Raw genomic sequence first — 23,316 nt, 5'->3', positions numbered from 1 at the left:
ATAAATCAACAAACAGTAAGTGCTGGCGTGGATGTGGAGAAAAGGGAATCCTTGTGCACTGTTGGTGGGATTGCAGATTGGTGCAGCCACTATGGAAAGCAGTTATGGAGGTATCTCCAAAATCTGAAAATGGAACTACCTTATGATCCAGCAATTCCACTCCTAGGTATCTATCCGGAGAAATCCAAAACTCTAATTCAAAAAACTTTATGCACTCCTATATTTATTGCAGTACTATACACAATAGCCAAGAAATGAAAACAACCGAAATGCCCATTGGTAGATGACTGGATTAAGAAACTGTGGTACATTTCTACAATGGAGTATTACGCAGCCATAAAGAAGAAAGAAATCTTACCATTTGCAACAACATGGATGGACCTAGAGAACATTACGTTAAGTGAAATTAGTCAGACAGAGAAAGACAAATACCATATGATCTCACTTATATGTGGAATCTAAAGAAAAGGATAAGTGAATGAACTAATCAGAAACAGTTTTGGAGACATAGAGGAAAAACTGAGGGTTGCTAGATGGTGGGAAGGGGGTGGGGATAAGAGGGAAGGTGAGGGGATTAGAAAACAGTCAGTAACCACAAGACGACCATGGGGTTTTTAAAATTAATTTGGGGAATGTAATCAATAATGTTGTAAAGATTTTGTAGGGTATCCGATGGACACTTGTCTCATTAGGGAGACCACCTCAGGTATGATGTAGATGCCTGATCACTGCATTGTATACCAGAAGCTGAAGCTGAACAATAATGAATGTCAACTAGAAGTTTGTATGTATATACATATATATATATGTGTGTGTGTGTGTGTATATGTACTTACAAGAAGCGGAGTACAGCATTAGGAATAGAGACAGTGGAAATGTAATGGCTGTGTGCGATGTCAGAGGGATAGTGGATGGGGGGAGGGAGGTTCACACCGTGTGAGGGATATAAAAGATAAACGTCTAAGTATTACTTTGTCTTGTGCACCTGAAACTAATTTAAAAAAATAAAAAGGTCCAGGAAGTGATCCAAAAAAAAAAAAAATGTCTTCCCTGTTAGAGCTTACAGTGTCATGGGAGGGACAGAAAAGTGTAGACAAGACAATTATAATAGTGTGATTAATGCAATGGTGGAAGAAGCACAGGATGCAATGGACATCTCTCCTGGACTGAGGAAGTCACAGAAAGCTTCCTAGAGGAAAGTGTGCGTAAATTGAGACTTTAATGACGGGTCAAAGTTAACTAGGCTAATGGTATATTCAGGTAGAGCAATTAGAAAACAAAAATTAATTCTGATTCTAAATTCTATCCCTTCACTCTCAAAATTAAAACTATATAACTTCACAAATTTTTATTTCACAAGCCTTACTTATTTTTCATATTTATAAACCAGGCTCACCAAATAATTATATATGATAACCTCACTAGTAATGGCAAAAAATAATATTTTTGGTGACATACCAAACATGTGGTATAAAATAGGCATTTTTTGAGGATGTTAAATTGAGTTTTAAAAAATGCTAACTGTTGTCTCAATGTAACATATCAAGTTTTTTTACATATAACTTTTGCCAAACTGTATGTGAAGATTTATATGGCAAGTTCCAGAATTTTCCTAATAGTATCCATAAGACATAAGTTATTATAATGCCCATGATATAGTGAGTACTTAATAAATGTTGACTCATTTCTGCCCTAGAATTATAACTTTCCAAATTTGTGCGCTTCCTAGTGATTTAGAGAACAATATCTCTGGCAAAGAAATGCTATAATTCAAGCTAAGCTACCTCTTTATTTTAAAAAACGATAGCCCATATCTGTAACATAAAACTGGGTCTTTTTAAAGTACGAGCATTATTTTTAAATTCTTGAGCAGTAAAGAGGATATTGTAATAGGTTAATGGAAAAAATATAGATAGTAAGAGATGCGTACTGACACACCCATCACCACCAGCATTCCGTTTATATAGCTAGCCATTTTGAGCCTAAATCCCCTTGGTGTTGAAGCAGTTATGGTTGAGAAAGCTTTTGTATCTACTTGTAAGTTGTGTTTGGTGCCTGTTTTCAGGGCTTTCCTAGAACCCTGTGTGTACCTTTATCATAGCACTTATTAATGATTTCAAATTGAAGTAACGTGTTCTCATACTTCTCCAGTTAAGATTGAGCCTTTAAATGGCAGGTGCTTTATCTTGGGGCTTAGCTCAGTGTCTGGCACATATCAGGTACTCAACATAAATTTGTTAAATGGGTCAAGATAGACACTAGATGTGTTTCTTTGCCTAGGAGAAGAAGCAATAAAGATTAAATGAAACCTATTTTTACGTAAGGTATATTCATCAAAGTTGAGTTCCTCAAACCCAAGAAAAATAGAAGCTATGATTTTTTGATAGACTTGGCAGGTGCCAGTGCCCTCTTGACGTGAAATTAAAATGAATTTATTAGCTGAAAGACGTATTGACACAATTCTATAAAGTGTTCCAGTAATACATTAATCATATATTCTGTCTTTCCTCCTTGTCCAGGACTTGTGTCATTCTCATTGTGACGAGTCCATTATCCACAAGAAGATCAGGACTATTATCAACTGCTTTATTAATTCCAGTATTCCACCAGCTTTACAAATTGACATTCCATTAGAGCAAGCCCAGAAGATTATTGAACACAGGAAGGAGTTAGGACCATATGTATTTAGAGAGGCACAGGTAAGAGATCAGGGCATATTGGTAAGCATATTTTAAAACAGATTGATAGTCTAGATATTCTTTTAAAACTTTTGCATTATTCATATTTGGCAAAGTTGCAATCCTTCTAATACTGGGATTTATTCTATTTAATTAGAAAAATCTTTGCATATACCATAGAACATAAGAAACTAGTAACTGACATTTTGTTGTTGATAATACACAGCAAATAAAATTAAATGCTGTACTTTGACTTTCCACGGTTGTCATTTTTTTTCTAATTTATAAAACTCCAGCTAATTCCTCCTTCCTTTCCCACCATTCTTATTTCCTTCTAAAATATCTGCTACCACAAAAATGTGTGAAGTATGTGTGCCTCAAGATTTGTGTATTTTTAAAGATTGGAATATTCACATAGCTCATAAAATAAGTGAGAGGAGATTTAAGTACCTGACCAACATAAAGTACACAACCTCATGAAAGGAAAATCATGCCTGTTAACCTGCTCAAGTTACTTCTTTTTTAAGATAAATAATAGAAAACAGTGATTTGGTGAACATAATTTATTTGCATTTTGAAAAGCCTTTTAGTGATGTTGTTCCTGAAAAATGATTAAGAAAAATAAATTATAATAGAGGTAATAGAGAAGGCAATGTCATGATTTAAGTGATATGAAACAGAGATTTAGAGTATGACTGCCCGTGAGCATAGAGAAAGGCCATTATTCCTTAACATTCATTTGTGAGCCAGCTGTGTTCTAAGTCCCCTAAGGAACTGAAAGTGGACTCACAATCCAAATTATGCATTAAAATAGGCAGAAATATAGAGGAATGATTGAGGATGTGCTAGAGAGAAATAGAGAAAACATGGTGCCAGAATTGTAGCATCTGTTAATGAAAAGATCTTAGAGATCACTTAGCCTAGCCTCGGTCTTCTGATAACCAGGCCAGGGTTTGCCCATCTAAAAATCAAAGACCTTAAGACTGATGGTGGATGTCTGGAGCTGATTACACTGGTTGGTTTTGCCACACAGTCCAGGGTTTATAGCAGTGAACTTTATTGGAATATTCTAGTTTCTGCCTTCTACCTGATTTCCTAAAATAGAGTCCTAGACATATCTTAAATATGAACTTTGGAGTATCAGAAAATAAGAGAATATTTATTTAGAAGCCTTACTCCACCAAATCTATTATTCCTCCTGTGTTTCCTAAGCAAGCTCAGAGAATGGCATCACCTCCTAACCAGGTGTAAAGCCAGAGAGCTCGTTGCCCTCTTCATGTCTTCCCTCTCCTTCATTCCCTTACCCCCATATCTTCAGTCCCTTTGTCTCCTTGTTATCTGTCTTTCTGTCTATATATTTTTCTCCAACTGCATGCCACTACCTCAGTGCTGATCTGCAACGTCTCACATTGATTACCAAAATTCCCTGTCTTTAGACTCTCTCAGAACCATTCAACTCACTGCAGACAGAGCCATCTTTTTCAAAATGTATATCTGATCATGTCATTTCTCTGCTTTCAATTTCAATTACTCCCCATTGTCCTCAGAATGAAGACCATACTTCTTCCTACATATCTCTCTAACCACATCTCTTACCATTCCCCGCCATCTTTCTCGCAGTCTTACTGAAATATTTATAGTTCCATAACGGGGCCTTTCTCTCTTCCCTCTTGAGCTTTCTTCAATATCATCTTTTCTTCCTTGTGCTTTTATAATAACTTTTATTACACAAAATTGAAAATGACTATTCTCATGCCTGACTTTCCTTTTCCTGTAAGGTATTTGAGGGCAGGGACTGTTTCTTATTTTCCTTTGTGATCTGAATGCCTGGCACAGAAGAAGCACTCAATAACAGTTTTTGAACATGTGAATGAATGGAGTAAAAAGAGATCTGTCACAACAGAAAGGAGTAAGATCAAACTGGAAATGAGGGCAAGTTGAGCAAAATGGCTAAATAGTACATTAAAAATTGTTGGCTGTTTTAATATTATCAGTGTAGGCGATGCCTATTCCCCACCTGCCCCCCTAATAGCTTGAAAGTTCTCATCACTCAGCCCAAGTTCTCATCATTGGACCTTTTTACTTATATAAAGCCAATTGTCCATCTGCTGGCAGTGAGCAAAGTAGATCTGTATTTATTAAAATATTTTCTCACCCACAGTTTGATTATCTTTTAAGGTTCTGGAGGTACACGGTAATTTTCATGAATAACATGTATATTATTAACCTAAAATCTTAATTGCAGCTTTTAGGAATAGAGCAGTTTTATATTTGCCTTTGAAAAATTGTCTTACTCCAGTGACTCTTACTGGAATGCCTTCTAGATGGAAAGAAATATGTTTGAGAGTCGGGAATGACTCAAGTTTTGGAGAGATAACTGAGAAGTAGTGTCAATAGTTGGTAAACAGAGGAGGAGAGGAGTTAAGTTTAAGACGTTCATATAAAAACTACCATGATCTCTGGACATTGGAGCAGGGGATTACTTCATTAAATGCATGAGAAATGAATGAATAAACTAAAATTAAAAGCATGCATTTTGTCAAATAAAGTATCTCTAACTTTTGTGTTCACAATCCCAAGATGTTACAGAATTCGGTGACAAAGTTGTATTTTAAAAGGAGTAAATAATTTTAGAATTACTACTAATATCCATGTACAGAAAAGAGGAGTAATGAAATATACTAATTCAGGCCTCTGTTGATCACTGCAGCATTTACTTTTTTAAAATTCCTCTTTTCCTCTGAAGAGTTGGCGTGGCGCCTAATGGGATGGTTCATTTTTCTCCAGGGCATTAGGGAAAGGCCATTCCTAGCAACAAGATGTTGGACTGATCTGATGTGGCAAGTCCTACCTTCTTGGAAGTAATGTATGCCTCTGGAACTAATGGAAAAACTTGGCATGGGAATTTGAGCAACAATTCTTATCTCTATAAATATCACAATTAATCACTTACTGTAGAGTGTCCTCATGGAAAGCATTTGTCCAGGATACCACTCTGCTTTTTAAATGTTACTTTTCTTGCTCGCACATAAAAGAGAGATTGTATCATTTAAAAGTTACTCAAGATTTATTCTTAGATCTGCAGCTTTGTTTAAGAGCTTTTCCAGAGGCAAAATGGTATTTCCTTTCTCTAAAAGAAAGAAAGGGGAGGGGTAGAGAGGAGTTCCCCTTGATGAACTGAATATTTGGAATACTTGCATAAAACAGCAGAGTGTGTGGCAGATCAACTAGTATATGTTTTAAAAGAAAACATAAATTTCTTATTTAAAAAGACCTAATGGATTCTTTATTAATACAATCAATTGGTTAGGTAAACATAAAGGATAAAGTGACTTTTAAGTGTATGTAAGTGTATGTGTTTTTTTTTAAAGAAAGATTTCTCATTGGTAGTAAAAAACATTGATGATAAGCATGTGCTGAGCTAAACTATACCAAGATGTCTGGAGACAATAAGTTGGAGGAAACATGCTGTGCATTAAAGATAGAATAGTTAATCCATTATTATGGTGAATTAGAGTTTAAATTGATACATTTGTATAAAATTGTAATCTGAGACATACTTTGTTTTTTTATACAGATGACAATTTTTGGGGTTCTGTTTAAATTTTGGCCTCAGTTTTGTGAGTTTAGGAAGAACTTAACTGATGAAAAAATTATGAGTGCTTTAGAGAGAAGACAAGAATATAATAAGCAGAAGAAAAAATTGGCAGTCATAGAAGATGAAAAATTTGCAAAGGTGAGACAAGACTCATTTGGGGTTTAATCAGACTTTTAAAAGATATGTGATATTTGCGAATTTATAGAAGAATTTGGACTAGAGAAAAATACAGAAAAGTTATAGAATACAGATTTCAGTGGGTTTTAAGCCTTCAGTTGGAGGTTTCAGACTTGGTTTTGAACTTGAAATTCATTTCAAATGTCATCTCTTCTATGTGAAGGCCTCCTTGACACTCTCCTAGGCAACTCAAGCAACTCATCCTCACTGTAATCACATTCCTATCTCTTTTGTAAAATGCTTTATATTTTCTTGTGAATGAGTTTTTCCATCTATCATCCTCACTGGATTGACATCCTCAAGGATAGTATCTGTCTTATTCATCTGTGTCTCATAAGCACTTATACCAATGTCCAGCACACGCTCAATTATTAATCATTGTTTACTAAGTAAATCAGGAATGAATGAATGAATGAAAAAATATGTACCAAGGGCAGCATTTTCAGTATTACATTGATACATTGACTGTGAAATTTATAAATATGAATCATGAGTTCAGTCTGCTTATTTGTTAGTCTATCTACTCATTCATCCATTCATCTCTCTCTCTTTAATGTCTATATTTTCTTTGAAATGAAAAGGGGCAAGTGCTCTCCAATAATATATTTTATCTTACTTATAAGCTTATGCCTATTCTATTTTTTAAAATAAATTTAAAAGATGTCAACATAAGACTGTCCAAACCTGTAGAAAAATTTTTATGAGTTTATTAGAGTTCATTTGAGCCAAATAGAGGATACTCCTGGAAGCAAGATCTTAACAGACTAAGAAAAATGCTTTGGAGAATGACAGTTTGCAATTTCTTTATGCATTTGGAATTAAGGAGGGAAGATCAGGAAGATTACTTGGAGGTGGACAAAACCAAGGTGGGGATTGGACTACAGGATAGTTAACAAGATTATGTGCTCTCTTTAGGGTGGTTATGCTTCTGAGGGGTCTGAAAAAGAGGCATTTCAAAGGCATGTTAACCTAGATGCACAAAAACAATGGACAGGGCTTGTTTAAGGCAAAGATAAACCTTTTACTAAAGTTATATGACTGCCCATCAGTACCTGCCTTCCCAGTTAGGAATTTATGATCAGATCACTGTGTAAGGTTACTTCCAGTTAGATTTATTACAATGCCCCTTTTTCGTCCCCAAAGATATTGAAAAATACAAAAGTATATATTGAACATTTATATTTGCACAGTCAAAATAAACACTGTTAACATTTTTGCTTCATTTGCTTTTTTTTCTTAAGAAATAAAATATTGCAGAAAGAGTAAACTTTCTTAACCCTAGCCCTGAGTTCCATTACCTTCCCCATCCCCAAGAGCAGCCCTTAAGTTTAAGATATGTTATTCCATCTCTTTTTAAAGGTAGTGTTTTATACATGTATTATGAATTCATAATCAATACAGAGGACTATTTTTTATGAATTTTAACTTACATAAATGGTACCATATTTTATTAGTCTGTTTGGGCTACCATAACATAATACCATGACTGGGTGGCTTAAACAGCAGAAATTCATTTTCTCACAGTTCTGGAGGCTATAGCCCAACATAAAGATGCCGGCTGACTCAATTTTTGATGAGAGCTCTCTTCCTGGTTTATAGATAGCCACCTTCTCCCTGTGTCCTCACAAGGTTGGGAGAAAAAGACCTCTTTCTCTCTCTGTCTCTCTCTGTCTCTCTCTGTCTCTCTCTCTCTGTCTCTATCTCTTTTCCTCTTCTTATAAGACCACAATCCCTTTGGATTAGGGTTCCACCCTTATGAACTAATTTTAATTTAGTGACCTCTTATAGACCCTATCTCCAGATTCAGTAACACTGGAAGTTAGGGCTTTAATATATGAATTTAGGGGGGACACAATTCTGCCCATAGTACATAGTGTGCAGCATGTCTTTCTACATTTTGCATACTCTTTCATCACATGAATACATATACTATTTTTATTTAACTATTTCTCTATTGTTGGATATTTGTTTCTTGTTTTCAACTTTACAAACAACCCTTTGGACAACATTCATTCCAGCAAACGTCTCCATATTCATAAGTAAAAATTTTTTGGAATTGCTGAATAATGGAGTATATGTGTTTTTAGTAGAGTAAGTGCTACCATTTTTTTCCCTGTGAATGTGTTAGTTTATATTTCTACCAACAGTATATAAGAATGCTGCTTTTGCCCATTTGGTGGTCCTCATTTGGTATGTTCAGACTTTGAAATTTTTGCCAATCTGATAATGGAAAATAGTATTCATCACGATAATGCATTTATTTAGATTTTCCTAATATTAGTAAGGTGGGACTACTTTTCACATGTTAACTGACTATTTGGATATTTTGAGCAGGATCATAACCTATAGATCAGTTTGGGGAGAATTGATATCATAACAGTATTGTGTCTTCCAATCCATGAACACAGTATATCTATTTAATTCTTTACTTTCTCAGCAGTGACTTGTAGTTTTTTATGACAGGTCTTGAATGTATTTTGTAAAATTTATTCCAAAGTATTTCATATTCAAAAAAATACTGTTGCTATGAAATTTTTTAACTTTCAAATTCCAAATGGTTTTTTAGAAAAAATTTATTTTGAAATAATTAATATTCACAGGCAGTTAGTACAGAAGGCCCATGTACCCTTCACACAGTTTTTCTCAATGGCTACATCTTACAATAGTAAAAATAGGAAACTGACATTAGTACAAGGTATACGAGGTGTGATCAAAAGATACGGTGAATGTTTAAATAAAAAAATTTATTACAGTAAAAGACACATTGCCATTAATCCCTCTCAAAATACTCCCCCTCACATCAAACACATTTATTCCATCATTCTTGCCACTTTCTGAAGCAGTTCTGGAAGTCCTCTTTCATTAATGTCTTTAGTTGCGCTGTCGTGGCTGCTTCGATCTCCTGAATCGATTCAAAACATTTACCTTTCATGGTCATTTTGACTTTGGGGAAGAGCCAGAAGTTGCACAGTGCCAGATTTGGTAAGTAAGGTGGATGAAGACACACCGTAATATTTTTATTTGACAAAAATTGCTGTACCAGAAGCAATATGTGGCATGGAGCATTGTCATGGTGGAGAATGAAGTAAAGACACTCACGAAAGAGGATGTCCAGAACTGCATCAGAAAGTGGCAAGAACAATGGGATAAGTGTGTTCGAAGTGAAGGGGGTATTTTGAGGGGGATTAATGGCAATGTGTCTTTTACTGTAAGAAGTTTTAAAATTTTGAACATTCACCGTATCTTTTGATCACACCTCGTATAGTTCAATACCATTTTATTGCATGTGTAGGTTCAAGTAACCAACCCTGCATTCAAGATACACCACAAATATCTCCCTTGTGACTGCAAGTCATTTCTACCCAATTATCCCTAATGTCTGGCAGTCAGGAATCTGTTCCCTATTTCTATAATTTTGTCATATTGAGAGTGTTATATAAATGGAATTATACAGGATGTGACTTTGAGACTGGCTTTTTTCACTCAACATAAATGCCCTTGAGATCCATCCAAGTTTTTGTGTATATCCATAGTTTGTCTTCTTTATTGCTGAGTAGCATTCTATGGTACATCTGTACCACAGTTTAACTCTTCACTCATTGAAGGATATTTGAGTTGTTTCCTGTTCAGGATTATTACAATAAAATATTAATATAGTTACTCCTGCTTACTTTTTGTTGTTGTTGTTTGGGTACTTTTATTTAATAACAGCTTTATTGAACTTTAATTCACATACCATAAAACTCACACTTTTAAAGTGTACAATTTTGTGGTTTTCATATATTCACAAAGTCATGCAACCATCACTACTACTTAATTTTAGAATGTTTTCATTACCCCAAAGAGGAACTCTATACCCGTCAGCACTCACTTCCTGTTCCTTCCTCCCTCCAGCCCCTGGAAGCCACTAATCTACTTTCTGTATCTGGACATTTCATATAAATGAAGTCGTACAATAGCAGTCTTTTGTGATTGGCTTCTTTCACTTAGTGTAATATTTTGAAAGCCCATCCATATTGGAGCATTTATCAGTACTTCATTTTTTTTTTGTGGCCAAATAATATTCCACTGTATAGCTATATTACATTTTGTTTATCTGTTCATCAGTTGATGTACATTTGGGTTGTTTCCCCTTTATAGCTACTATGAACAATGCTGCTGTGCACATTCTTGTACAATTTTATGTGTGGACATATGTTTTCATTTTTCTTGGGATCTAGAAGGTGAATTTTTGGCTCATATGGTAACTATATGTTTAACCTTTTGAGGAACTGCCAAACTTCTCCTAAGCTGCAGAACTAGCCTGCTCTCCTTTGATGTTTGCATGCTATATCTTTTTCCATTCCTTTACTTTACTACCTATATCATTATTTTTGAATTACACTTCCTGTAAACAGCAGGTAATTGGCTTATTTTTTAAAATCTACTCTGCCGATCTCTGTCTTTTAATTGCTGTATTTAGTCTATTTATCTTTAATGTAGTCATTGGTATGTTAGTTCTTAAGTATGCCATTATATTTTTTGTTGTGTTTGTTCCCTTTATTTTTCATTTCTTTCTGTTTCTTTTGTCTTGCATTCTTGTGGATTACTTGAACATTCCTTAGAATTTCATTTTGGTGTATCTTTGTTTAGATGTTCTGGTTGTTGCTTTAGATATTGCTTTATACGTACATAACTTACCACAGTCTATTAATGTTGACATTTTATCAGGTTGAGTAAAGACTAGAAACTACTTCCCTTTAAGGTCCTTTCCCCTCACCTGTTTATAATTATCTTAAATATTTCCTCAACATATATTGAAAACCACATCAGACAATTTAATAATTTTTACTTTAACCATCAAACATAAATTTGGAAACTCAACAGGAGAAAAGTCTATTCTACTTACCCATACTTTTGCTCTTTTCATTTTCTTCCTTCCTGATGTTCCAAGATTTATTATTTTAGTCTTTCTTTTCCCTATAGGTAAGGCTATTCTTTCTCACTTACTGCTTTCAATATATTTTTTTTGTCTTTAGTTTTCAAAATTTTGATTATGATATGTCTTATGTGGATTTCATTGGGTTTATTCTGTTTGAAGATTACTCAGGTTCTTGAGCCTGTAGGTTTATGTCTTTTGCCAACTTTGGGGGGTGATTATATAAATATTATGTATGTATATGTACACATTCTTTCTAATCCATTATGATTTATATATGTATTATATATTATTTATATACATATATGGGTCAGATAGTAAGTGTATATGTGTGTGTGTATACATGAATGTCAGACAATTAAGTTCGCGAACTTTCCACCGTGCTCTCACACCATGGCAAGTTCAGGAACTTAACAGTCCAACTTTGTATATATACCAGGGGTGCCAAAAAAATGTATACAAGTGGACACTTCGGTCAACGTTGCTCAAGCAGTAGTTCGCCGTAATCAGAAATGTCTGAACACTGATGGTAACCACTTTGAGCACCTCTTGTAATTGCAGAAGTCAAATATGACTTGTATTCATCTTTTGTTATTGGTATATATTGAGTATTACAATTTTAATACTTAAAATGTGCATACGTTATTTTGGCACTCTCTGTATATATGATGTATGTAAGTCTATCTATCTATCTATCTATCTATCTATCTATCTATCTATCTATCTATCATCTATCTATTCAGTCAAATCTCTTCTCTCTTAGACACCTTTTAGCTTCATTTTTGAGAGAGTTTGGCTTTTTCTTCAATCTTTTTTTAAGTTCAGTTAACTGTCATTTTACATTTTCTTGTTTATATTTGTTTTTGTTTGTTTGTCTTGAGTTTCTGGATTTATGATATGGAGTATTCTTTCATATATGCAAATGTTCCTATAGGAATATTTAATTCATTTTGAGCTTCTATGTTATAATTTTCCTTGGATTTATGATTGGATTTCTTGGAGAGTAGTGTCATCAATTAAAATGTTGGAGTTCTTATTTTCTTATAATGGTTTTATATGGCTATCACTTGTCATTTTGAAATGTCTTTCATTTTCCTCAATCGCCAATTTTAGGGATGTGGAACAGTCAGAACTCATCACTATAGATGGGTGTGCAAATTGATAGTCACTTTGGAAAACTATTTGACTTTGTCTAGTAAATTAAAAGATGCTGATAGCCTTCAACTTAGCAAATCTACTTGTATATATGCACATATGTCCTAGAGCAATGCATGGACACATATATCAGGAGACACATACATGGTTTATAGCCACTATGTTTTCAATACCCCAAAATAGGAAGCTATCCAAATGTCTATTAATAGGAGATTAGATAAATAAATTCATATAGTAGAATACTGTGCTCTGATGCAAATCAAATAAACTATAACCAGAATAATAAACATGGATGAATATCAGGGATATGACATTGGATAGGAAAGTTGCAAAAGAATAGAACAAGTCCATTCTATTTATGTAAAGCTCAAAATCATAAAAAACCAAGCAATACAAATGTGGTAAACTATAAGAAAAAGGAATTGTTACAAAATTCAGTAAAGTGATTAGCCCTGTGGGCAGGTGGAGATAGATGATTGGATCGGGGAGTAATACAAAGGGGAACAAAGGTACTGATAACATGTATTTCTTAAGCTTTAGTGATATTGTTATTCATGTCTTATGAGTGTGTTGTAAATATTTTTGTATGTATTTAATATTCAATAATATTTTTGTATGAATGATGGTACAAAAAATTAGATCAGACTTTCAGAAGCTTATCTTTGGTGATGTGTTGTATAATCTGGAGGTGACGTATTTCCAGTATAGAGTGGGAATCAAGGAAGATGTAAGAGCCAGAAAATAGGTGGCGGTGCCTACAAAATCTTCCTTCTGAGTTTTCCAATGTGGCTTCACATATTTTTGTTGATGTATTATGGAGCAAATTCATACTCATATATATATATATGTATATATATATATATATATATATATATATATATATATATATATATGAAATGTTATTAAAGTTAAATGTAATTATTTTTGGATTATTTATTTTAAAAATTTACACAGTCATTTCCCTTCCAGTGGTTTAGGTGATAAATGATAGATAAAATAATACCAAATCTGAATTTTTCCCCCTACTAGGCATCTGGCCCAATCTACCGTGTTTTTCTGAAAATAAGACCTAGCCGGACAATCAGCTCTAATGCGTCTTTTGGAGCAAAAATTAATATAAAACCTGGTCTTATTTTACTATAATATAAAACCGGGTCTAATATAATATAATACAGTATAATATAATATAATATAATATAATATAATACCTGGTCTTATTTTACTATACTAATATAATATAATATAATACCGGGTTCTAATATTTATTTTTGCTCCAAAAGACAAATTACAGCTGATTGTCCGGCTAGGTCTTATTTTCGGGGAAACACGGTATATAATCTTACAAGGAACAGAGTTCACTAAATTAAAATCCTCACATCTACCTTATCCAATCCAGTGCCTTGAGGCAAGTCCATATCCTGCTGATCTGCATGAATGTGATCCCAAGTTGGAAGGCTCAGGAAGTAAAGATACTTGGATTTAATGAAGAAGAAAAAAAGATGTTGTGTAATTTATGTATGCTTGCAGCTCTTTTCTGATTGCATCTGTGGCATGTGAATAATTTCACCAATTCTATGAGTCTCACATGAGTTTGCTCTATTTTCTACAAATGTGGCCTAAATAATCTCTCAACGGGATTAGAAAGGATTCATTCTGATCCTTTTCTTATTTCTTTCAGTAGACCTTTATTGATCATCTACTACATAGAGTTTTATTGATCATCTATTACATATTGATCCCTACTGCATATGCTAAGCATATGAGTATAGTGTAAGGGTAGATAGACACATATATACACTTATCTGTAAATTACATAAACAAAAATAGCTAAGATCACAGAAAATGAACAATTAATTATTTTGGGGGGAAAGGTGAAGGACCTCATAGAAAAAGAAAATTTGTGTTAATCTTAAAAGTAGGATATAATCAAATGGTTCTAAATATATATTTATTGAATAAATATAGAAGTGTGGAGGATATAAAGATCTCTTACTGTACCATAAACTCTGAGGAAGAACTTCACAGCTTTCTAAGTGTAGTCCCAAGTATTTTCAGTTTGCTTAGATATATCGTAAATATATTGCCTGAAACAAAAGTTGGAATAGGTGGTGTGATGAGAATATAGAAAATCTTAAATTACTACTTCTCCAGAAAATCCAGGATGTATGTTTATATTATCAATATTGTACATTGTTTATGGAAGTGCAAAATGATCTTCTCATCTGTCCATATCTGTCACCCTGTTAGCTGGTAGCTGCTAACAGGGTGAGATACAAATATTGACAATTGAAAAGCAGCATTTTTATAGGGTGAATAATCCTAAAAGAGTTCTACTTTTGAATATTCTTATTCTATGCAATAAATATTGGTATCTTATTAGTAAATGCAAATTTCACACAATTATTTATTTTAACATGGAAAATATAAGGTAAGGAAGACCAATAGAGAACAAGATGTTTATTCCAGTATTTTATTGTCAATGAAGACATAGGAAATGTTGGAGAAAATGAAAATATGAAACCCATGATTTTTTGTAACATAAAAATGTATACTCTGAAAAAAAATCAGTTACTGTTAAAAACATTGGATTTCTCTAGGTAACCATGGGCATGACTCTTAACTCTCTTAACCCCAATTCCACCTAGTATCTAGTAGTAATAATATTAATCTCACTTGATTTGAGATGGATTAATTGAAATGATATGTATAAAAGACCATGTAAGCTATTCTACTATACAATTGTAAGGTACTATTTGATATGAGACAGAATAGTATAGTGGACAGAAGTGTAATCTCTAGAGTCAGACTGCCTGGTTTTGAATCCTAACCTTTCCATTGATTTATTCTAGTATCATAGGCAAACCACTTCACTTCCCCAAACTTCATTTTTTCAGTAAAATAGAGTTGGTAATAGAATTTACATCACAGGGATGGATTAAAAATACATGGGAAGAACAATGTATATCATAAATTAAATGTTAGTTATTATCTTATTAATATTGTAGCAGTAATTCTCCTTTATAGCAAAACAACTAATGTCAAATATATCCGCTATCTCTTATTCTTATAAAGAAATCAAACGGAACTCGGTAATTTGAAGATTATAATGGGAGAAAGAATATATCTTTAAAACTTTGATCTAGTTAAATATCATCTAGTTTAATGTTAAGTACTTAAAATGAACAGTGGCAAATTCATTAAGAAAGGATCAGTGACTTAACTAAATAAATATTTTAAACTTTTAAATGGCAAAAATGAACAAGGTTAAATGACAAATTAGGAAAACATAAAATATATGATGTCAGTTGTAAAAATAAATAATAAAAAAGATAAATACTTTTAACAGAAAATTGGCCAATTCATAAAGGAAATACAAATGATTAAAAGTATTAAAAGTTGTTCATCCTCACTGGTAACCAAAAACATGCAGACTGCCAAAGAAGAAAATACCCAGTGTTGGTTGAGGGTATGTGAAGGAACTACAAACTCATGTATTATTGGAGAAATTGTAAAATGGTACTTTGTTTCTGAAGGATAGTTTCACAACATATATTGTTTAAAATGTACATTCTTTCCAATCCAACTAATAAAGTTCCAGAAATTTTTTCTAAAGGAAAGAATTGGAAAAATGCACCAAGATGTATGTATACTGCATCATTTATAATAGTAAAAAAATTTAAATTACCTAAATTTCTAATAGCGGGCATTGATTAAATTATGTGTGGTACATTCCTTTACTAGAATATTATTGACCCATGGAAAAATGATAATAGTTTGTTCTTTTATTGTTTGACAAATATTTGCACGCGTAAGACCATTCACCCATTGAAAATGATGATGCAATTTATTTGTTTCATCACCCAACAAATATTCAAAAGTATACTTCGTGTTCTACAGTACTCATACTTGGAGAATGATACAAAGACCCTGCCATTTATATTCGTGTTCTATATATTCACATAGAAACATTTCAGATTTTACATGAAACATTTAAAAAGAACACAGTTAATGTGAATCCATTTGTATGAAATTTATGTAATAAATATAAAAATTATAGATTAAATCTATGCATTTCCTTAGTGAGAAATTTGGATGGATGTTCATGAAAACGTTTTTAGTGGTTTTTCTTTTGTTTTTATATATATATATATAACTTTTTTTATTAGTTTCAGGTGCACAAAACAATGTAATAGTTAGACATTTATCATTTATATCTCTCACAGTTACAACCCCCCTCCCCCCATCCACTATCCCTCTGACATCGCACACAGCCATTACATTTCCACTGTCTCTATTCCTAGTGCTGTACTCTGCTTCTTGTAAATATATATATATTTTTTAAATATATATTTTAAATGTATATTAATATATATTAATATATATTATATTTATATATTATATTAATATATATTTATATATATTAAAATATATAAATATTAAAATATATATATATATATATATAATTGTAATGAACATTCATTATTGTTCAGCTTCAGCGTCAGGTGTACAGTGCAGTGATCAGGCATCTACAACCTCCCTGAGGTGGTCTCCCTAATGAGACAAGTGTCCATCGGATACCCTACAAAATCTTTATAACATTATTGATTACATTCCCCAAACTGACTTTCGTATCCCCATGGCTATCTTGTGCTTACTGACTGTGCTTTCCAATCCCCTCACCTTCCCCCTATGCCCACCCCTCCTCCCATCTAGCAACCCTCAGTTTTTCCTCTATGTCTCTAAAATTCTGATTGGTTCATTCATTTATTCTTTTCTTTAGATTCCACATATAAGTGAGATCATATGGTATTTGTCTTTCTCTGTCTGAGTTATTTCACTTAACATAATGTTCTCTAGGTCCATCCATGTTGCAAATGGTAAGATTTCTTTCTTCTTTATGGCTGCATAATACTCCATTGTATAAATGTACCACAGTTTCTTAATCCAGTCATCTACCGATGGGCATTTCGGTTGTTTCCATGTCTTAGCTATTGTATATAGTACTGCAATAAACATAGGAGTGCATAAAGATTTTTGAATTAGAGTTTTGGATTTCTCCGGATAGATACCTAGGAGTGGAATTGCTGGATCATAAGGTAGTTCCATTTTCAGATTTTTGAGATACCTCTATACTGTTTTCCATGGTGGCTGCACCAATCTTCAATCCCACCAACAGTGCACAAGTGTTCCCTTTTCTCCACATCCGTGCCAGTACTTGTTGTTTGTTCATTTATTGATGATAGCCATTTTGACTGGGGTGAGGTGGTATTTCATTGTGGTTTTTCTTTGCATTTCTCTAATGATTTGTGAGGTTGAGCATTTTTTCATATGTCTGTTTCCCATCTGTATGTTCTTTTGAGAAAAATGTCTCTTCATGTCCTTTGCCCAGTTTTTAATTGGGTTTTTTGGGGTTTTTTTGGAGTTGAGTTGAGTTTTGTATAAATTTGGGATATTAACCCCTTATCAGATATATCGTTGGCAAATGTCTTCTCCCATTCAGTTAGAATCCCTTTTTGTTTTATTGATGGTTTCCTTTGCTGTGAAAAAATTTTTTAGTTTGATGTAATCCACATGTTTATTTTTTCTCTTACTTCCCTTGCACGAGGGGATATATCAGTAAAAATCTTACTCCGGGTAATGTCTGTAAAGTTTCTTCCTATATTTTCTTCTAGGAATTTTATGGTTTCAGATCTTACATTTAAGTCTTTAATCCATTTTGAATTTATTGTTGTATATGGTGTAAGGAGGTGGTCCAGCTTCATTTTTTTGCATGTGTCTGTCCAGGTTTCCCAGCACCATTTATTGAATAGACTGTCTTTACCCCACCATGCATTCTTGCTTCCATTGTCATAGATTAAATGTGTACTGGTTTTTCTTGAATGCTAAAATTTAGGGGTGATTTTTACCTTCTACTTCATGATTTCTCTCATTTATTTTAATATTTTTATATTAGTATGAAAGAAAACTAAAGATCAAATTGTAGATGATGTCATGTTAGTGATACTGACTTGATAAAACCTCAGGTGTGGTGCTCAACACAAAATATTTTTTCATATGATATTATGACTCCTTAATGAGAAGCTCATATTAATATAGCATTACCCTTTTTGGAAATAATTTAATTTACTATAATTACAGGATGGAATCAAACTGTGTGCTAGTACTTCGGGAACAGCTGCTTTAGTCAGTGGCTCAGTTTTAGGCCTTCAATCATATGGCCGACAGGTAAGTAAGAAAGATATCACAGACATCACTTCCTCTATAGATTACTGGATAGTGGAATACAGCAGCTCAGTCATTTTACAGTAGTAGTGTGTTTGTTTGAAAGTGAGGCTAAAATTATAATACTAGAAGAGATTAAAAGGGACTTCCCTTGAGCTTTCAGAGAACATTAAAATTTCAGCTGATCTGGGACAATATAATCAAGGAAAATAATTTCCTGATACATATAAAGAAGATTTAAGAGATAGAAGTTGAAATCACTATCTTATTGGAAAAGGGAGAATAAGATAAAAAACAAGATAGACTATATATAGGTTGATATATTCTTGGGTTAAGGAAAGAAAGAAGAATGTCAATGGTTAGTCTCAATTTTTTAGTTCTTTGAAGTGGTCGTAAAATTGGCCAGTTATGTTACCATCAACTAATACATTTATAGTTATGTTTAGATTTACATTTATAATTTGTACATTACTATCACTTCCCTGAAATTTCATAAGTTTAATTTATGTCCATTTAAATGACTTCTATTGAAAATGTTTGCATCTTAAATAATACTAGCTTGAGAAACAATCTTTTTGGTATTTAGGAATATCAAATAAGTTCAGCTACCCAACTACGATAACTGATAGACTGAAGCTTTCATTGAGAGAAGAGAAATGTCCAATTTTGTGGAACCATAGATTGAAAAAGATATATCTATAAACAAACAAAAACTCATAGACACAGAAAACAGTATAGTGTGGTTAACAGAGGGAAACAGGAGAGGAGGGAAATAGAAAAGGGTAAAAAAGGTCAAATAATGGTGACGGAAGGAGATTTGACTCTGGATGGTGAACATACAAGGCAATATACAAATGATGTATTATAGGATTGTACACTTGAAGCTTATATAATTTTATTAACCAATGTCACCCTAATAAATCTAATAAAGTAAAAGAAATTGTAAAAATTAAAAATGAAACCAAGACTGTTTTATATTTAAAAAAAGGTGTATCTAAAAGCACATGATACCTAATAATGACATTTGGAAGTACATTCATTAGCATTAAATTTCAGAAACGTGGTGTAAAAATAAAGGGGGAAATGTGGAAATAGAGATACCAGCTTTCTAATTTTTACTTTGACACTTACAAGTCAGTATTACCTTGAAGTCTGAAATAAATAACTTAATCTCCTTTGAGCCTGTTTCCCTATATGTTAGAAAGACAAAGGGAGAGAGAAAGAGATGATGATGATGGTGATGATGAGATGCTCTCATCTATCTCAAGATTAGAAACTAAAAAGCTTTTGGAAACCAAAGAAATTTTATAAGTATAAATGACTATTATTATTGCTATTTAATGTATACATGTTAAATTACAATAGCAATTAGTAAAATAATAATTAAAAAACACCCTGCCATTTAGTAAGTGTGGAATTCTCTGTATATGCATTAGTTTAAGATAGATTATGCATATTGAAGAATTGTAGTAAATCCAGATGCAAAACTAGCCCCCACAAAAACTTGGATTTTTCCTTAGCACCTAAATTCATTATCAAATTGAATATACAAAGGTGACTGAATAGCTGTAAGAAATCTATAAAGCATTTGTTTTATAAATGTCTTTATAAAGACATTGTTTCACTAAGAAATAGTACATCATCATCCTCATTTTCCACCACCCCTCCTAACCTGGAGTGAGGAGATTTAAAATATTAGGTCAAGGCTATAGAAAAAGTTACCTTTACTTTATCACAAATATTATTATTGAAACAGTATAAGGTAGATTGATAACAATTTGTGATACCCAGTAAAAGGTTAAATGGGTAAGTTCTACTTGTGAAAATTCATATAATTATAAATTTATATATGCATGTTTTATTATATTTAAAAGTTTAATGAAGGCCCTGATACAAGTCATCTTACCATCAGTTTATTTTCTAGGGCAAATATTTCCAAAACTCACTTTGAAAATTGTTTTTCTAGCCAACCTGGTGCTATTCGAAGTACATAGAAGCATTAGAACAGGAAAGGATTCTTCTTAAAACTCAAGAAGAACTAGAAAAGAAGTTATTTGCAGGTAATTTTTGCCTTTTGCTTATAAGGTTGCTTTGTTATCTTCCATCACAAATTAATTTTAGAGGACTTTGCTGATGATTACTTCACTATTTTCCTATTTCTCTTATTTTTGTGCAGGCACATCATCTTTTATAAATGTTAGGCCTACTACTTCAGGTATGTCTTTCAAAAATACCATATCTTCCCACAACGTCCAGCGTGAGTTTTTAGTCATAGTCTATCTTCGGTTCTTTCTTCCTTATTGTTAGAGTTCTGCCTCTCACCTGGCCATGTAGAGGGCAGGAAAGCATGAGGACTAACTTCCTCCCAAATGATCTGACCCCACAAGTTAGGAGAATTTCCATGTGTGTGTCTGTGTGTGTGTGTGTGTGTGTGTGTGTGTGTGTGTGGTGTGTCCTGTTTTTCTCTTTCTGTCTGTTTTTTCTCTACTGAGGAGGAAAGACTAGACATATACCTAACACTTCATCCCCTTTCCAGAATGACAGCACTCGTGTGAGTCTATAACCTGTTGCTGATAGGTGAACGGTAAGTTATAAACTGAAATTTATTCAGTTCCATCCATGCCCTTTTAACGTACACACTCATGTGCTTTCACAGCTATACAGATGTACACACACAAAACATACACACACACATGCACACCGAAAATACACACACACACCACTAACAAATTGGTAGGTAGGAGCACTTTGCTTCCCTTCTGAATGGCACAATCTCTTGAAAAGGAAGACCTCTGGGGAATGATCATTGTTTCCTCTACTCCTTATCTATTCTTCTCTTCCACAAACAACACGTATGGAAGCATGGACTCTAGTTCAGTTTCCCAAGTTTCCAAGCTGCTTTTTCCCAAGTTAGGAATATAAGAAGGAACTGAAAATAAAGAACTGAAGATAAAGCCAGGGTTCTTCGCTCATACAGATATTGATGTGATTATACAGTTTTGATTGGATACAAATGTTAGAGTGTAACTATGCCCTTACAAAGTAAAATGCGAGTAGAATGTAGTATATGTCTAACTCATTGACCCGATACTTGAAGAGTCCAGGAAAAGTCCCCTTTCTCTTATCTTCTGTCTTACAACTTACCTTTTTATTTCTCAAAATACTTAGTTTTCTGATTTGGGGGAGGGTTTGATGAGAAGAACTTTATGTTCCAAGACTGCTCATTTTTTTCTCTTCTGGTTCATCCTAGCCCTTGCACCTTTCACTCAGTTTCCCACCTGTTAGTCCAACCTTACAGTGCCCCCAACATTTAGAGTATGCTGACATATATGTTAATGTTTTATCCATAAAACTCTATGTGAGGTGTTTTCTTTTTGGTTTGTTTTGGATTTATATTTTCTATAGCTACTTATGTTTTCAACCAGGTTTGTTTTTCTTTTGCAGGAATACTTTAAGCCAAATTTAACTGACATGGAAGCTGAAGTGATTTTTTTTTTTTTTTTGGATGATCTGCATTAGAGCAAGCTTACCATTTAAATAAAGTTCGGCTTGTTTTACTCCCACAGTTTAAAAATTACAGCTATTCTGTACACATGACATACAGACTATAAAATTTTTAAAAACTTATTTAGAATAAAACTACTATCCAGGTTAGGAAAATCAAAATAGTTTTCTTATCACAGACCTTAAGGAAATATAATGTTATGCTCCTCAAGAAATCTTTCAACAAGATTTTTGAGCATTTACTGTATTTGGTTAGCAGATACAGTCATCAGGTGCTTAGGAAACTAATATTCCCAGCAATAAATTGGCCCAACACATAAAGGGAAGAGCCTTCCCTACCCCATCCCTATACCCAACTATAAAGCAGTGGTTTTCAAACTTTAGTGTGCATAAGACTCACTTGTGGCGTTTGCTAGCAATGCAGACTCCTGGGCTCACTCTCTGAGAATCTGATTCAGTAGTTCTTGGGCAGGACCCAGACATCTCCCTCTTTAATAGACATCCCAGGTAATTCTGATGCAGCTGGTCCACAGACCACTTTTTGTGATAAACAGTTAGGATAGCAAGAGAAGAGCCTTAAAAGGTAAAATCCATAAGTGGAGTTAAACTTGTAGCAGAGAGAACCCAGATACATATATATATATCCTTCTCTTTCCTGGAGGGAAAGGAGAATGTGTAAGAAGAAATGGCCTAAAGGATGAAATTTCACCATCTCTAGGCTTCAGGATTCAGAAGCTCCAAGTACTATGACCTGATTACAGGATTTGAAGCATTGGACTTTCACTCTAATACAGTCCCAGAAAGTATTTTCAAAGTAGAAACTGCCATTCCTAATTCTCCAAAGAGTTAGACATTTTAAAGAGGGAAAGCATCAGGAGGCACACTTCAGAGATCTTTTTCTTTTTCCTATAGCAGTGGTTTTTTTGGATACTTTTTAAAAAAGCATTGGAACCCTGTAGTTTCCTCTGCTCCCACACTGTCCCATACCTGTAGTGGCTGTGAAGCTTTTATCTTTTTTTCCATTCAATGCCTTTGTTCTTTGTTTCTGTAATTTTGTATTCCAT

General features: G+C 33.4%; 1 protein-coding gene across 1 annotated transcript in view; it reads left to right on the top strand.

The window, feature by feature from the left end:
* The window catches only part of RGS22 (regulator of G protein signaling 22), a 221,852-nt gene extending 198,814 nt beyond the window's left edge, over window positions 1-23,038 (top strand). Inside the window, exons 25-31 of the mRNA XM_033125712.1 lie at window positions 2,520-2,699; window positions 6,256-6,414; window positions 18,665-18,751; window positions 20,715-20,808; window positions 20,925-20,963; window positions 21,285-21,332; window positions 22,193-23,038. Coding sequence (XP_032981603.1) covers window positions 2,520-2,699; window positions 6,256-6,414; window positions 18,665-18,751; window positions 20,715-20,808; window positions 20,925-20,963; window positions 21,285-21,289 — 564 coding nt within the window. The 3' untranslated portion in view covers window positions 21,290-21,332; window positions 22,193-23,038. The remainder of the gene's footprint in view (window positions 1-2,519; window positions 2,700-6,255; window positions 6,415-18,664; window positions 18,752-20,714; window positions 20,809-20,924; window positions 20,964-21,284; window positions 21,333-22,192) is intronic.
* The last annotated feature ends 278 nt before the right edge of the window (window positions 23,039-23,316 follow it).

Source organism: Rhinolophus ferrumequinum, chromosome 14 (genome assembly GCF_004115265.2).
Source record: "Rhinolophus ferrumequinum isolate MPI-CBG mRhiFer1 chromosome 14, mRhiFer1_v1.p, whole genome shotgun sequence".
Lineage (NCBI taxonomy): Eukaryota > Metazoa > Chordata > Mammalia > Chiroptera > Rhinolophidae > Rhinolophus > Rhinolophus ferrumequinum.
Note: the sequence above shows the minus strand (reverse complement) of the source record. Positions and strands in the feature narration are given on the sequence as shown.